This window comes from Macrobrachium rosenbergii, chromosome 16 (genome assembly GCF_040412425.1).
Source record: "Macrobrachium rosenbergii isolate ZJJX-2024 chromosome 16, ASM4041242v1, whole genome shotgun sequence".
NCBI classification, from domain to species: Eukaryota; Metazoa; Arthropoda; class Malacostraca; order Decapoda; family Palaemonidae; genus Macrobrachium; species Macrobrachium rosenbergii.
Window position 1 is genome coordinate 62,426,281 of NC_089756.1, and position 18,997 is coordinate 62,445,277.

General features: G+C 36.6%; 2 protein-coding genes across 2 annotated transcripts in view; both read right to left on the bottom strand.

Annotated features, from left to right (window-relative positions):
* The window catches only part of LOC136847477 (von Willebrand factor A domain-containing protein 8-like), a 608,720-nt gene that overhangs the window by 409,304 nt on the left and 180,419 nt on the right, over positions 1 to 18,997 (bottom strand). The gene's annotated exons all lie outside the window — the stretch shown is intronic.
* Positions 2,770 to 6,626, bottom strand: LOC136847038 (zinc finger protein jing-like). The gene has a single exon (XM_067118270.1). It carries the CDS (start codon positions 4,716 to 4,718, stop codon positions 3,795 to 3,797), a length of 924 nt encoding a protein of 307 aa, XP_066974371.1. The 5' UTR covers positions 4,719 to 6,626; the 3' UTR covers positions 2,770 to 3,794.

Below are 18,997 nucleotides of genomic sequence, written 5' to 3' on the forward strand. Positions count from 1 at the left end.
ATTATTTTCTTTGTGCGTTTTTACTAATCCGTACAAGTAAGGTAACGAGGGAAATTTTTCCGACAACTGACCTATTAGTTCTTCTTTATCTTTAAGGATTTTTTTTTCACTGTGCTATTGAAATTTTTTATGACTTGATCAAGGGGATTTTTTGTTAGTTTTTTGTAGGTCGTATCATCATCCAGTAGGGCTTGCATACGTGATATGTAGTAGTCAGCTTTATCTAAAATTACAATACTATTCGACTTACCAGCTTTTGTGGTGTGGATTATATTGTCTTTTTTAAGATCGGTCAAACTTTTCTTATAGCGAGCAGGGAACTTACTTTCATGTCTAACATTGGCAGTTCCATAAACAATATCTTTAAATATATATGTCAACATGATTTTGGGGAAGATCACAATATTTTTCAAAAATACCGAAAAGACCCTCTGCTTTAACGATTGCGTCGTCCCTATGTATATTTGAAAAATATTGTGATCTTTCTCAAAATCATATTGACAAAATTAAAGGTATTGTTTATGGAGTTGCCAATGTTAGACATGAAAGTAATTTCCCTGCTTGATATAAGAAAAGTTTGACCGATCTTAAAAAAGACAATACAATCCACATCACAAAAGCTGATAAGTCGAATAGCATTGTAATTTTAGATAAGGCTGACTACATATTACGTATGCAAGCCCTACTGGATGATGACAAGACCTACAAAAAACTAACAAGAAATCCCCTTGATCAAGTCATGAAAAATTTCGATAATCCTATGCGGCCTATTATCAGTACTGTTGGCTCAATACCATACAAAATTTCGAAATATATTACCAAGCTCTTGTCCCCGTCACCTTGCAAAAATTGTTATTGTTTACCAAAAAAAAAAAAGAGAATTATTGAGTTGCACATTTGGTGGTCAGTCACCTTCCTTATATAATCTTTTAATTATCCTGTCGCTGCTTCTGAACGATTGAGCCTCATCCTTTGTAAAACCTCTTAAATATTTAATCCTGTTTTGGCAGTTCTGCTAATTCTTCAACTGTGGTGGATTCCAGGTACATATATTTTCCTTTGTAATCCCCGCCTGTCATTTATACGAGCTTTCTTTGTAAATTTATTTTTATATTTCTTCAGTCTGCTAAGTAAAGGACTATAAGTCGAAAAGCCTTGCAGCACTCCATTGTTTCTCTTTCCTTCGTGGATTTTTTCTTTATTTACATATTCATCATGTCCCATATTTTCGTGATTCAATTATATACACACACATATATAAATACATATATATATATATATATATGTATGTATGTATGTATATATAATATACACACACACATATTAGCACACACATATATATATATATATATATATGTATGTATATATATATATATATATATATATATATATATATATATATATATATATATATATATATATATATATATATATATATATGTATGTATATATATATATATATATATATATATATATATATATATATATATATATATATATATATATATATATATATATATATATATATATATATATATATATATATTTATATATACATGTATATATATATTTATATATACATGTATATATATATATATATATATATATATATATATATATATATATATATATACATATATATATATATGTAATGATCTCTTAACTTCTCGATTTATCCACACTTTATGAATACGCTTGTCATTGCAGTCTAGGATACAAATGAGGGTACGAATCCTGCCAATGGGCGTCAAAGTTTCTTCTTTAGATCTTAGGCTTTGTACAGACAAACTCATTCATAAAGTATGATGAAAAGAAATCAAGAAATTGAGAGGTCATTGTGGTCATTACATATACATACTTATATTTCTGGTATAAATGTGACAATGGATTCTTATATATATATATATATATATATATATATATATATATATATATATATATATATATATATATATATATATATAATATATATATATATGTGTGCGTGTGCGTGTGTGTATACATATATACATAATACATATACATATATATATATGTATGTATGTATATATATATATATATAATTTATTTATCTATCTATCTAAATCCATGGTTTTTTATTTACTATCGAATTCACCATACCCTGAGAATAACGTATACCTACGGAATTATGACTGATATGTACACCTAAACCAAACGCCGAGATTATTTACACAATCACAAAAAACACGCTCATCCCTTTTATTAAAAAAGCATGCAAATAAGACACGAAGATGCTCTTTATATAAAAAACCACTCTCAATCTTAGATTTTTCAGAAATTATAATTTGTCTTTATCTGCGCGTTTATAAAAGCAGACTGATTCTGCCCTGTAAGAATTCGGATCTGGGCTCCTGGACGTGCCAGATGTAATTATTAATTACCATTCCCTTTGAGCGTAAGTTATTCCCAAGATAAAGTGAATTCGAAGTATATTTACGGCTTTATGTATGTGAGTATAAAACAGTCACACTTTATTAATGACAAATGACAAATATATATATATATATATATATATATATATATATATATATATATATATATATATATATATATATATATATATATATATATATATATATATATATATATATACATACATATATATAACATAAAACAATTAAACATCAAAGAGAAATCTAGTAGAATTTGCATGGAAAACAAAACTATTTATTTTTTTCTCGATATTATCTTAATGTTTTTATCAGGATTCATGGACAGACTCTCTCTCTCTCTCTTTCTCTCTCTCTCTCTCTCTTTCTCTCTCTCTCTCTCTCATTATGGAAAACTAATTACAATTTCAAAATCAGTAAATTATTATATCGCAACCTGCATAATGAAAAGATGACCTTCTTCCCATCATTATTAGCAAACAATTCAGTCCTTACTTACCGCAGCCAGTGGTCCTTCATGACTGATATCTACATCACATTACGTAGAAAGATTAGTGAAGCCGACCGGAAATCTGAACTGTGTGCCCCCGAAGCCAGGCAGCCTCATTTCAGCCCTATGTTACCTGGGTCTGCTGTTATGAAGAAGGGAAAATCCAAATCTCAACGTCAATCCAGAATGCTATCAATGTACCTTGGTGTCATATGAGAAAATAACTGAAACTGGTTTGAATGACTTCAACCGACAAACGTTCTTTAATCTAGTAGAGATCAGAAAACATTCACAAAATAAACAAACACTTTGGTTCGCTCATTAAACCACGAAAAGTTTACAATACATTAAAAGCCTCAAACGTTCAACTTAGAAGGCGTATTGACTATATGTATGTTACACAATTCAGTCATTTTGAGAATAGAAGGTGTGAGAGAGGATGATTAAAATAACAACCATTAATTACGACACTTGAAATACTGGAAGAAATTCAGCCATCCCTAAAAACAAACATGTTGGCTTTAAAAAACAGGGCTTTCAAGAGATGAGCACAACTGGATACAAAAAACTCACATAAAGCAGAAAATGAGAAACACTCACGCCTTGCTACATTGCCCCAATGGCTTTAGACTGTACAGTAATACAGATCATATATCAAACAATAACGACATTACAATAACACATTGCATTTATCATTACATATACAGTACAGTACAGTACAGTATCTATCAAACACAACTCTACTGAAACTTCAGGAAATTCCTAAGGATTATTGAATAGAAAATTCTAGATAAACGTCAACACATGACTATTAACAAATGTGGCAATTGATTCTATTCTCACACCGAGTACCCTATGCGAAACTGCTACGTATAGAAATGAAACCTTTCATATTATGGAGGTGCAAAGTGAGACGGCTGGGCGTCGTCATCGCAATGGGCCCCAGAGGAGGTTAATGCTGCTCCAGTGGGGACGTAGATATGGATTTCCACCCTCGGCGGACATCGGAGGGGTGTGTCCAGTTGGTCTTCTAGATCCTCCAACTCACTTTCTGTCGAGGGTTCAGTGCTGTCATCGAGGTGCCTCCCTGAAATGACGCTTGGGGTCTTCGAACTCCCGCTAGACTCCGTAGGCTGTGTCGTTTTGCCCCTCTGGCGGGCCTTCCTATGAGAAGACGGCAGCTTCTTTAACCTGTGGTAAAGGGAAGCGTAACCATGTAGGGTCGAGGACGGCCTCGGAAACAACGTCCTGTTGAGGTACTGCTTGACCTCTCTGGCTGCTGCCGTGGAGGTGGTGTTATTGCTGCCGGTGGCCTCCAAAGAAGCGCTTCGCGTGCCACCCGCAGGCGACGACATCTTCCTACCGTATGTGTCTCGGCTTAAAAAAAGGGCCGGTGCCTTTAAGCCGAGTCCCTTGTTGGCACTTAGGCGAGAGGTTAAGTAAGGAAAAGTAGAGGACGAGATGGACGAAGGGGAGGAAGAAACACTTTTGCTTCCTCCTCTCAATACTTCGAAGGACTCCGCTGTCTGCAGACTGAAGCTCTCTCCAGCGTGCCAGGACGAGGCAATGGATAAGGTGGTCGTCGTGCCCGTTTCGCTCGACCTCCAGGGCCAGGACAAGGTCGGGGGCTCGCCCGAAAAGTGTCTCCTCCGTGGGCGGTGATGGTGGTGGTGGTGGTGGTGACGGTGGTGGAGGTGGTGGTGGTGGGGGATATGAGGAAGGGACAATGGAGGCAGGCGATGGCACCTGCTGAGGGCCGGCTTGCTGGCACTTTCCCAATGAAAATTCCTTCCGCCAGGGACCACACTCACGGACATTATATGTGTAGGAGGAAGAGGAGGAGGAGGAGGCGGCAAGAAGCCTATAGAGGTCTTTGTGAAAGATAGAGAGTTTTTGTCTCAGCTGAGTCAGTGGTGAGGAAGCACAAAAACTTACACGTGAAATGTTGAGAAAATGTCGCTGGAATCACACTAGATTTTCTTGTGTAAACCTGTTTGTGTAAAGCTGCCGCTCGCTACACGGCAAAAGTCTCCGGAGGCTTTGGGTTATTTTTCCTCCTCCCACAAGATGAATCCCAACAAATTTACTGATGAGAAAATAAGCAACAATCAGCCACCATAAAACACCAGCGAAACTTACGATCAAACGGTGGATTTCCTCCCCTCATTTAATTGTTCCATTTATCTTTCTTATCTGCTCAATTTAATGCAATTAGCGGCAACGCTAGTGTTTTTCATCTTGTAAATCCTTCAGCGTTTAATGGGTCCAAGAGGTGTTTATGGCTTCTGGACAAACAAACAAACACACCAGAATTGGCGGAGGCAGCGGGGTCGGGCAGACACACAATAATCACCAAGTATAAAGTATCGGGAAAAAGATGAAGTTTTTTCTTAACTCATTTTCGAATATCGATTGGTTACACAAATATTCAATTCGGGTTTACCTTTACTCACTTCGCGTTTATATGAGAACTGTCCTTTTTTTTTTTAATAAGGCAAGAATGTTTCTTTCAGCCTACAAGAAACATATACGCGGGGAAAGCATGCACGAAGACCTTATTACGCTCAAACAATTTCCAATGTTTGTGCGTAGAAGAAATGGACGACGCATCGTTGAATTGGTAACATCGGAGAACCTTAAAATATTTGTTTCATTCTATCATGCATGAGCAGTTTCTCTCCACGTGAACTTTCAAGGTGCTCAGCTTTTTTTATTATTAGATTTCTATTATATATGTCAGTTTTCTTTTAAACTTTAAATGAGTTCACACGGTTAGATTCACTCGTTGAAAGAGAGCAAATGAAAAGGCAGCCGTGTTAGGTGCAGTATAACGAGGTGGGGAGGCGCAGTGCTCTACAGTAGACTGACAGACACCGGAGGCGCTCCTCTGAAGGCCAAGAGTCGAGATCGAATGGCACTACGGACGCCGCCATCACCACGACAGCGGTGAGAATGAGTGGGGATCCTTAGGCACAGGACTAGGGAGGGGGAAGGCGAGGGAGGGAGGTGGCGGAGGAGGACGTGGTACGAGAGGAAAGGGGGAAGGGGAAGGGGAAGGGAAGGGAAGGGAGAGTAGAAAGAAACCCAAGAGATTTATCCTCCGACCAACAAACTACCTCTATTGCCCCCGACAACCACCGCCACACATCCGCCCCTGCCCTGTGGTAGGTGTCTGGGCCTCCCATCCCATCCCATGCCATCCCATCCCATCACGGGAGTTTAGAACTGCACCGCATAATGTGTTCAGATTACCGCCGTCATCATGATTATTTTCTTCTGTGCCCTTTCTCCCAATTTCTTTGTCTCCTTTGAATAAGCTCACATGTTTTCTGATCGTGTCTTATCTAGTTCACCTTCATAATTTATAAAACAATTTCTCTTTCATCGAGGAGACTCTAAGAATACTTTAAGAATTCGGGTATTTTTTCTGACAAAACTGAGTTGGTCTTTTGCACCGTAGGGAGGCTGAGCGATGATCTTTTTCAATGAACACACTTCCACTGCATTAATCCTGATAAAAATGGGAAGTTTTACAATAAAAGTTGTACTGATCTTTTCACCGCATAGATGCAATGATCGTTGTCACTGAAATTACTTTCTATATGTAATCGAATCGCTAGATATGTTCCAAAAGTTATGATTATTTTTCAACTCACTGAAGTTATCCAATGATGCCGAGTTATTTATTTACGACACCTTCTACAGTGATTGTGCATCCCTGAAGTAATCAGTCTGAAAGCATTATAGGGGATGGAATCATTGTTAATGAAAAAATTAAAGGATTAATACACGATCACATATATAAAGTCATATTGTTTATAGAAAAATCTATTCTATGATAAATAATGCAAATACCATAATAATCACTGAATTGTTGAATTGAATGAAGAACAAATAAAAAGCTTTTCACGTGCAACGAGCTAGAGAGAGAGAGAGAGAGAGAGAGAGAGAGAGAGAGAGAAAGCCTGGCACGAAGTTACTTTTCTATAAATCATTGATATAAGTCGACAACAAGAATCACTTTTCGAGTACCTTCCAAAAAAACTAATGTATAAGAGAGAATAACTTATAAATAATAGAAAATATTATGAAACAGCCCCTATACAGAAAACCAGAAATGAACGCTTACCGTACAGGAAATGTCATGAAGATCATAGCCACAGGCCAAAGGTATTCTTGACAATACCCAACACAACGAATCAAAGCGTCCGTGTCATAAGAAAACTAACCTTCAACAATGTCTGCGGGAATCCCAAAGCACATTTCACTATCAAACCATCATTAGGCTAAATGTCAAACGAAAAGGATGACAAATTAAAACAACAGTACAATCCTTAAAAATTAAATTACGATAATAACGCCAACCACTGTTAATAATAATAATAATAATAATAATAATAATAATAATAATAATAATAATAATAATAATAATAATTTAAATCTATTATAACTAATTACAGTAGCATGAGAAATAAACTCGAAAAAACTTTGATGCTACAGTAGATGCTAGGCGAAAAATAACCTAGAATAAGAGATAGAGAAACAAGCCACCAGGAAGGGCTGCCGGACAGCTACATGCACCTCAAGAGACCCGATTCAAAATGTCACTGTGACAACTTTCACGATCGTCTATAAGACTATATTTACATTCAAACAGAAAAAGAACACACGTATCCAGAACGCTTATTCTTCTGAAAACAAAAACCGAAATCAGTTCCATGACGAATAATTTTTTCATAAAGAAAAACGTCGTTATATAATCAGCTTGACTAACAAACAAAGGAGTTTTTATAAATGAACAAAATATTGAGTAATAAAAGATAAGGTGAGTAATAAAAAATAAGGTCGCCGTACTGTTGTCATTCTAACATGAGAATCCATATGTATGAAAACGTTTTTCAAATGACCCAAATGGCCAAGAACAGAATCAATTGCCATGACGGAAGTACTGTAATGCTCGAATGAATGCATGAATGAATGAATGACTTCCCAATGAAACATTCGACCACAATGCAGTGAGCGATGATATCATCAAAACTTGGTTGCCATTTTGGCGCTGCAATGCAACAGGGTCGACACATTCGTTTGATGCTTATCAGAAGTTATTTTTCTGTTACGGACCGACCATAAAACGAAAACAATAACATTTTCAATGTCTCTTATCTCTGTCACTTTAGGTTTCTTGATTTCACGAAACTGAGGCTTCAAGCCAAGCACTGGGCCACTTTCGCCCATTCACTGCTGAACACAGGCGGAAGGAACTGGCACAACACCCAACCGTTGAACAGAGAAGTAACAGTTAGAAAGGTTGGACAGCAAGGCTGAAGAAAGGGACAAGAAATGGAGGTAAAATTAATGGCCAAAAAGTGGGTGGAACTAGGGGTCTAAGGGAATTTGTAAACACCCTTTAGTGTTGTCGACAGTGTACCACGTGAGGTGCACTGATGGCACTAACCCCCCTTAGTACGGGTAGATCGTCGCTTAGGCTTATGAACAAAATTTGTTCCTATTAAGCAGTTACTTAAAACTATCATTTTGTAAAACATAAAACGAGTTTTAAATGGAATATGGAATACCAGCATAACTATCCAAAAGGAAGTCGATTATATATATATATATATATATATATATATATATATATATATATATATATATATATATATATAAACACATATAAACTGTATATGTGTGTGTAGCGATACACTGATGAGATAACAGCTACACTTGGGGTATATATATATAAGTGCTCCACCCAACATCTGTTGTTTTCTAATTCTAATCTCTGGGGTGGCTTCCCCGTGGATCTCCTGGCCTTCTCTCCAGTCTTCTTGATCTCCATGGTCGTACGGCCACGGAAATCAACCGGAAGGCTACCCTAGGGATTAGAATTAGAAAACAACATATGTTGGGTGGAGCGCTTACATATATACCCCAAGTACAGCTGTGACCTCTTCATTGTATCAGTACCTAAAGAAGATGACTGTACGTCTCCGAAAGCTTATATTTTGTAAATTAAAGAATTTGGAATGTAAACCATATCGCCATATTGAAGCCTAATACGAGTAATATACATATATATATATATATATATATATATATATATATATATATATATATATATATATATATATATATATATATACAAACACACACACACACACACACACACACACATATATATATATATATATATATATATATATATATATATATATATATATATATATATATATATATATATATATATATATATATATATATATATATATATATGTATATATGCAAAGGTGACAGAAGAGCAGTATACGTGGTAATGTACATACAAGAGTACGAGGAGAAGATGAACAAAATTTTAAACGAAAGAACAAAATTCATTAAAATCAACAAAGACCCTACAGACCAATTAAAGAAGAAAATGGCACGACTAGCAAAAGAGGCCAACAAACATTGCCATAAGAACATTTTACCGAACATCGTGGGAGACTTCAGCCCTGGATATTGTTATGGCAAAGTAAAAACTCATAAATATGGTAACCCACTAACACCAATCATATCCCAGATCACATCCCCTCACCTACAAAATAGCTAAGACTCTGAACATCGTAATCACCCTGTACATACCGATGAAATGCCTACTAAGATCAGCAACGGAATTCGTAGACATCTTGAAAACTAAAAACCCAACCAAAGAAATCGCATCAATGGACGTCGAAAGCTTGTTTACTAACGTGCCAGTAGACACCACCATAAACATAATCCTCAATCACATGTACCGTTTACAAGCAACCCACCACAAATCCAAGAAGAGACCACAAGGAGCATGCTCGGAGCAAGCACAAAAGAAGCACCATTTTATTCCCACAAAGGAGAATTATTCTGCCAAGTAGAAGGAGCAGCTATGGGTCCCCCCCCCCCGCTAGGCGTTCTTATGGCGAACACGTACGTGGCCAATTTCGATCTAGGATACCGTATTCAGTAACGTGGAAAAACCTGAAATCTATGCAAGATGCATCGACGACATTTTCATCGCAATAAACAACGATCAAGATACGGACACTGAAAGACATCTATACAGAATTTCACCATAGAACACAACGTAGACCAAACACTACCATTCTTAGACGTATTAGTAAACACAAGGACAAGAAGATGCCTTGAGGCATATAAACGGTCAGTAGTCCGATCATATGTGCGTCGGGCCTTCACCCACTGCACCACGTGGAAAGCGACACACGCGGAGGTGGACAGAATACAACAGCTGCTCACAAACAACGGATTTGAAGATAAAATGATACAATCAGAAATACGAAAGTCTTTTGACCGCTTCTGCCAACAAAACAACACAACAGAACAACATAACAAGGAGATAGGGCAACAGATAACAGTATATTAACAGACTAATTTTAACAACGAATACAGCAACAACAGCAACATCATCAAAAAAATTATTAAGAAAGGAGTCAAGCCATGCGCTCCCTACAGTACACCAACGTATACGGGTATATTGCAAACCCAACCTATTGGCATCCCTTGTAATAAAAACAGCACCCGTAGACCCACGCCGAAGGAGATGACTACCAATGTGGTTTATGAATTTATTTGCCCCGAGGAGGAATGCAGACCTTCCAGTGAAAGCTACATTGGTAAGACATCAACTACACTTAGACGAAGATTAATTGTACACAGAAACACGGGAACCATCTTTCAACACTACACAGACAAGCACGACAAGAAATCATCGTTACAAGAACTGACTGACAACACTCAGAATAAAATACAGATGCAATACATATTGGGACAACAATAACAGAAGCTGTGTGTATAACAACAAACAAGCCCACGCTAAACGTCCACATGGAAGGAGATAGGGCCCTACCCCCTCACCGCCCCAGGGACAAGAGACAGGATTATGGTCATCGCCAAAACAAGCACCGCCCAAACACCACAGATGAAGAAATTAATAATCTTATTAGCAATATAAGAAGCAGAAGTAATGTCAAAGTAATACAATAATGTAGTTACAATATGTCCTAACATACTATATAAATATATATAATGTAAATAATTAACCAGCCCCATAAAACTAAGCATTATATATAAAAGTAATGGCAACCCCCCCAATCCCAAACTGCCGTCCTCTTGGAACTATAAACAGAATGGAGGATGTTATTGTGCCTTAGTTCTTGCTTGACAAAGCCTGCGACACAGGCGAAATGGACTGTAGAAAGTGAAATATATGGAAACCATACCTCAGCTGTGTGTCCTTATCCAGAATTTTGAAGGAAGATTGAAAGCAGAAGTGAGAAAATCATTATGAAAAAGTAAGTATCAAAGAAGTCAATGGTACAAAATCATAATATATATATATATATATATATATATATATATATATATATATATATATATATATATATATATATATATATATATATATATACATATATATATATATACAATATATATATATATATATATATATATATATATATATATATATATATATATATATATATATATATATATATATATATATATATATATATATATATATACATATATATACTATATATATATATATATATATATATTTATAATATATATATATAATATATATATATATATATATATATATATATATCGCTATACAGAGCGCCTCCCACTCCCCACCTAATTTACCCTTTGTTTATTGAGGATAAAGTCGCTGCACAGAGCGCCTCCCACTCCCCCACCTAATTTACCCTTTGTTTATTGAGGATAAAGTCGCCGCCGCATGGCCGATCATATTTGACCTAGAAATCAGAGCAAGGTTATCAACATCTCGATCTGTCCTTCTTTTTACCTGGAACAGATATTGAAATGACACGGATAAAAAAGGGCAAGGAGAGGAGACTTAATGCCACTCCCTTAAGCAGCTTAGCCCACCTAAGCTGCTTAAAACAACCTCTCTAAAGGCAGATTAAGCTGCTGAATTGTCTTACCTTCACAGGACCGGGGAAGAGGCAACCAAATCGCTGACCACCTGGCGAATGACACATCGTTTGCACATGGCACCGACACCCAGCCCGTGCCTTATAAGGGAAAGACGGCAGTAGCAGTGGGCAGTTAGTCATGTGAGCAGGAGCCATGCAGTAACAGAGGAGGGGACAGCCATACACGCGGGCGAGTTTACAGTTGCTGAGAGACCATTCATTCCCCCCATCCAACAACAGACTCCAGTCATCCTCGAAGGGCACCGCCATCCATGTGATCGTCCCTCGTCCTTCTTCACCAGAGACCCACTTCCCATAAGGTAAAGCGCTAGTAAAGACCTTTCAGTCACGACAGTTTGCCCTTTAGAAAGTTTGGAGTACCAGCATATCATTTTTATCCTTGTGCCAGTTTATCCAGGGCCATTTCCAATGTCCTGTGTTCAAGTTTAAAGGGGTCATTCATTCCTCGAGTCTATGGCACCCTCAGTGCAAACTCGAGTCAGGTTCGGTGTTATATTGTTCCTTTACTGGCGTGTAATGTGTAAATCTCTCTTGCAGAAGGACCTATTCGCAGTGGACTCATCTTGGACTGTGCCTTGCCTTAGTCAAGACTCCAGTAGAAGGATTTTCAGGCATTGCAAGCTCCTTTTCAATTTACTTATCCATTTTCCCTTCAAATGCCGTCTTTTGTAAATATAATTCTTTAATTTATCCCAAGTGTTTACATAACATTTCCTTATGAAGTAGAGCCTTCAGCTCCTAAATTCCCCCTTTCTCTTTGTTTTTTTACGATTTCCCTTTACGTAAGTCAGAACACTGAGGCCAATTAAAATAAAGTTTCTGTTGCCAGCCTGTAAAAATATCATAAACTCAGGGAAATATCATCAATATATATATATATATATATATATATATATATATATATATATATATATATATATATATAATAATCATGAAGCTACAAATGTCGCTTAATATCGAAATTCACGCTACCTCGGGATATCTCCGTTGGAGAATTGTCGCGAAGGGGAATTTATATAAGTGATAAATGAATTGGAATCGTCGGGACACGAACCCGAGACACAAAAACCTATTCAGCGACTCCAGTGGACATTAACCATTGAGCCATCAAGAGAGGTGTAAGTCATATACCGAGATGTTGTACTGCTTTTACCCGTCGTGAGCGGGGAAATGTACTAGCCTCGGCAATGACCCACCTCCGCCATGACAGTTCATTGGTACGTTTGGAACACGCAGCTCTTATTATGAAATTTTTATCACACCGGATTTATATACAATCATGAAGCTACAAATAATCGCTTAATATCGAAATTCACGCTACCTCAGGATATCTCCGTTGGAGAATTGTCACGAAGGGAATTTATATAAGTGATAAATGAATTGGAATCATCGGGACACGAACCCGAGACACGAAAACCTATTCGGCGACTCCAGTGGGCGTTAACCATTGAGCCATCAGAGAGGTATAAGTCATATACCGAGATGTTGTACTGCTTTTACCCGTCGTGAGCGGGGAAATGTCATTGCCGAGGCTAGTACATTTCCCGCTCACGACGGGTAAAAGCACTACAACATCTCGGTATATGACTTGTACTCTCTTGATGGCTCAATGGTTAATGTCCACTGGAGTCGCTGAATATGTTTTCGTGTCTCGGTTCGTGTCCCGATGATTCCAATTCATTTATCACTTATATAAATTCCCTTCGAGACAATTCTCCAACGGAGATATCCTGAGGTAGTGTGAATTTCGATATTAAGCGACATTTGTAGCTTCATGATTGTATATAAATCATGGTGTGATAAAATATATATATATATATATATATATATATATATATATATATATATATATATTGCTTCTCGAATGTTCTTTCAGACGATCAGCTGATGTGAAAATGCGGGAAGAAGTGGCGTCTGTCCTCAGGCGAAATCGGCAGTTATAAAAGCAAGTCACCCCCTGTATGTGCTCTCAGCCTTTGCCCAGTTTCAGTAAGAGGAACTCCTGCTGATTTTTTCCCAGCCGTGCCACATGCTGGCCCCTTTTCTGTGAACTGGAACCCATAAGGCCACAAACAGCCTGAGCCACAAATGGCCATGTGTGATCTGAAGGAAGACATTGTAGAGCCTCCAGCATCTAATAGTGCACATTGCAAGACAAATCCCAGGTACATCAGCGAGCATTCGAGTATACCAGTTCTCTGTTTCTTCCACTGAATCTCTCATTTCATTTCATCTTCTTTCCTCTCCCAGTCAGTTCCCTGTGATATCCCATTACCCAGTGTTCAAGTGCTTCTCTGTGTGAATTACGTTCGTGAAATAATCAACACTTGCTTATATAATTCCTATGGAGAGAATAACATTTCCACAAAGCTTTACTTGGAATCATTCTATTTCCAGATATCTATTGTCTCGGTAACCTTGCCTCCTTCATAACCACCTTGCCGGGTGGAAAATCTGTCAACAGGAGGCAGTCTTGTTAACCTTGCCTCCTTCACAACCACCTTGCCTAGTGGAAAATCTGTCAACAGGGGGCAGTCTTGTTAACCTTGCCTCCTTCACAACCACCTTGCCTAGTGGAAAATCTGTCAACAGGAGGCAGTCTTGTTAACCTTGCCTCCTTCACAACCACCTTGCCTAGTGGAAAATCTGTCAACAGGGGGCAGTCTTGTCAACCTTGCCTCCTTCACAACTACCTTGCCTAGTGGAAAATCTGTCAACAGGGTGCAGTCTTGTTAACCTTGCCTCTTTCACAACCACCTTGCCTAGTGGAAAATCTGTCAACAGGGGGCAGTCTTGTTAACCTTGCCTCCTTCACAACCACCTTGCCTAGTGGAAAATCTGTCAGCAGGTGGCAGTCTTGTTAACCTTGCCATATTGCAAGCTAGATGTCCCTGTAACTGAAGTCCCAAGGATCCCATTGTGTCCTGAGCCCTCAAGCTTCGTTGTTCTTTAATTTTGTATAATTAATATTCTTATTCTAGAAGCCGAGCAGAGTTATATTTGTTGTTAACTTTTATCATAGATTTACTTTATCAAGAGTTGTATGAGTGCTTTATTCTCATTTGCCATGCTACTGTATAACTGTGCAATAAAGTAAAACCTTGTAATTAATAAGAGCTTTCAGTGGCGACCTTTTCTAATAGTTATATAGGCGTTAGAGCCTACCTAGATGTTTCTATTGATTACGATTTGTCACGGTTAAGTGGCTATGTAAAGTCTAGGTAAATTCCCTATTAAATCTGCCCATTCCCGTGCCTAAAACGTAATATACATACATACATACATGCATACACATATCTATATATGTGTGCATATATATATATATATATATATATTTATATTTGCATATTTATATATATATATATATATATATATATATATATATATATATATATATATATATATATATATATATATATATATATATATATATATATATATATATATACACACACACATATGTATATATATATATATATATATATATATATATATATATATATATATATATATATATATATATATATATATATATATATATATATATATATATATATATATATCCTTCAGTATTGTCAAGAGCCCTACAGAAGTGTTTTTCCCATTGTACTTTCGTTCTGAAATGCCACAATAAGTCTAAAGTTGTTACGCAGAAAGGGACTATCTAAAATGATTACTGTGTATATATCATAGTACAATCAGGTTTTTCGTGTCATAAGTTTCTATCTTTTTGCATTGCCCAATAAAATATTCTGGTATTTTAAAAATTTTTGCTTGCATTTCGAAATGCATCTATTTCATCACTGATACATTCAGGGCTACATGTCAGTAATGCTTTAAAAAAAATGGAGGTGAAAACCGATTCCTTTACTTTATTGTTGTGGCCAAAATAATTGTGTCCGTAGGTAGATATTTTGGCAGGTTCTGTGTAGTCCGCACACTGAATTAAAATCCTTCATGACTTCTAAGTATTAATCAAAATAAAAAAGGAAGGCTACAAACATTTTCCATTTCCACTGTGAATTTACTGGATGGCACATAATTATTTTATTTACTAAAGAAAGTATTTACATGTTACGCAGCCAAATACATGCTACTTCGTCGACATACCTGATCCATACTGCATTGCGTGGATTGATTTTGCTAAACATTAAAAAAATTCCATATACTAATTGGTTAAAACTAGAGAAAAAGGATTTCACAAGTTCGTACCAAATTTTGTGAGTAATACTTGCGTTGAACTAATATTTACATTCCTTAATTAATGAATTCATCTGCTGAATGTTCTTGTGTATCTTCAAAAGGTGAATAATGATACGGTATCAGAACTCGCATGCCTGGAATCACTCTTAATATGTGCATTACCTTTTTATTACTTTAATTCTACACTGTTCTTTACATTGGCATAAAAGTTGTTACCAAACAATGGGTTCAAAACATCAATAATACACTTTGACTCATTGTATGAAACAAAGCCAACAGAGATAATGATTGGTCCAGCAGGAAAATTGATTTTGGGTGTTCTCATTACACTGCAAATACGAGATGGTTGGCAGGACCCCACAAACCAATTTTATGCATTTTTCATCTTGGTTGACTTTATCTCATTTTATTACATACATACATACATACGTACATACGTACATACATACATATAGGCTGTCAAGCCACCACGGGAGGACTTTCGACCATTTAGCGCTGGAAATTAGAGAAATGTTGGAGCTGGAGTGGTTGGGCAGCAAGCTGAAGAGATCCAGAAAATAAAGGGGACAAAGTACAAAGATCTAAGGGTGGAATTAAGAGAGATCCGCTCAATTGCACTAAGAAGTAATAGTTGGAGAGGTTGGACAGCAAGACTGAAAAAAGGAAGCTGGAACGGAGGAGGTAAAGTAAAAGGCTTAAAACTGGGTGCAGCTGGAGGCCGAAGGGATGCCGCGGACGCCCTTTAGTAACGCCTGAAGCGCACTGACGAGGCACCAACCCCTAAGGAGGTTCCTCTAACAAAAAGTTTTTTTTTTTTTGTGCTGAAATTGCTATTCACGTAGTCTAAGAGATTTTGAGTGCATTTTCACCACTCAAAAGATTATTGATTTTTCCTGCATGATCACTATGATTAATAATTACAAGTACACCGGAATTGCCACCGTCCGTCATATGTAAATTCTTTCACCTTTCAAATGATTTGTCTTCGCAGGTGAAACAACATTCGTTGATGGCACTGACTTCTCTCACAAATGAGGTTTTCTTGACATATGCTAGCGTCTTTGTTTCTTTTACTTTCACATTTGAATGTTCGTTTATCCTGCAACCCTAGGATATTTAATAAAAATTTCTTCTATTATGGGTCTGCCCTGGGGAAGATGTCTTAATGAAAAGAGAAACCGATCTGGATTGAAATCTTGAGCTTCATCTGTCTACGTGGAACATCTACGTCGTCATCATCAACGCCGCATGAAGCAAAGGGCCCTAGTGAAATTCCGCAATTCGCGTCTCTACTGTGCTTTACCTTCCGGAAATCTCCACTCATCTCCAGCCTCCCTTCTCGCAGTTCTCATCTAAGTAGGTCTGCGTCTTGACACCCTTCTGGTGAATACAGAATCCAGCTGACTTTCTCACTTCCTATTCCCCAGCGGTTGAGCAATGTGCCATCTCCATCCACTTCCTCATTACCTACTTAAGGAGCTTCCGTTCCCTCACTGACTGTATCATTTCTAAATATATCCTTCCACCAGACTCCTCATATTCTTCTCAAAGCTCCAGATAACTGCTAATTATTTATTCATTCCATTGGATATAGTTGCACTGTCATACCATGATAATGTTGGCATAGTAACACAGATGGTACTAAACTCACTTGTAATCTTACTTTTGTATCCAGTTTCGGTCTATTTGATTTCCAACTCTTATTTAGCGCCTGCCCACTGTTTCATTTGCCTTTTTTAGTGTTTTACTAAATCCAAGACCCTATACCATGACGGTGAAATAACATTCCCTTACAGCACGCTGCTTTTTACTGCAATTCATTTGACACGACCCCTCGACATCAACTATGCCTCTACTTCGTACATAGATCATTTCAATTAACTTTACATATTTCATGGGATGCCATAATATTGGTCTGTGTACGCTGTCAAATGCCTTCCCGTAATCAACAAAAGCCATCAGAAGAATTTTAAATCCCCTACTCTGATACACAATGTTATCTTAACACATATATCTGATCCGTTTCCTCATTCTAATCCCGCAAAACATGCAGATATTCCATAATAACTTGGTGCTTTCCATCTCCTAAGTTTCTTTGTCCGGGATTCCATTTGAAAATGACACAAACACGCACACGTATGCATATATATATATATATATATATATATATATATATATATATATATATATATATATATATATATATATATATATATATATATATATATATATATATATATATATATATATATAATATATATATATATATATATATATATATATATATATATATATATATATATATATATATATATATATATATATATATATATATATATATATATATATATATATATATATATATATATATATATATATTATACACACACATATATATACAGTATATATATAAAATATTGTAATTACATTAACACGTAATTGTTTTATCAAACATCAGCACAAGTGAAAAAATAAGTCCTAACCTGTTTCGACTTTATTTCTATGTCACTGACGAAGGACTGATACTTAATAACAGACATCACACTATAATTGCTAAGGAGACAACTGACAAACATACAAACCGTTGGAGACTACAAATACACACCTGACATGTGTCAAAACTCATCATTGCTAGGGCCCGGTACTATGCTTACAAAAATGATAATCTTTTATCCAAACATATCTATTTCCTTCTTTAAAATGTAAACATTTTCAAAGTTCTTTTGAAATTATGTGATGGAAACATCCTCAGAAAACTGCAGCTGCTGCCATCACCTTCAAGGTGATCCTCAGGAAACTGCTGATGCTGCGTTCTTGACAGACCATTGTCGAGAACCTGCCGATCAGCTTTCCACAACCTGACTTGCTGCTGTCCTGGACTTGACTGACACTGTCATTCTGTC

Bases quoted from the DNA above. Each gene is read 5' to 3' on its own strand.
- LOC136847038 (XM_067118270.1), bottom strand. From the start codon at position 4,718: ATGTCCGTGAGTGTGGTCCCTGGCGGAAGGAATTTTCATTGGGAAAGT.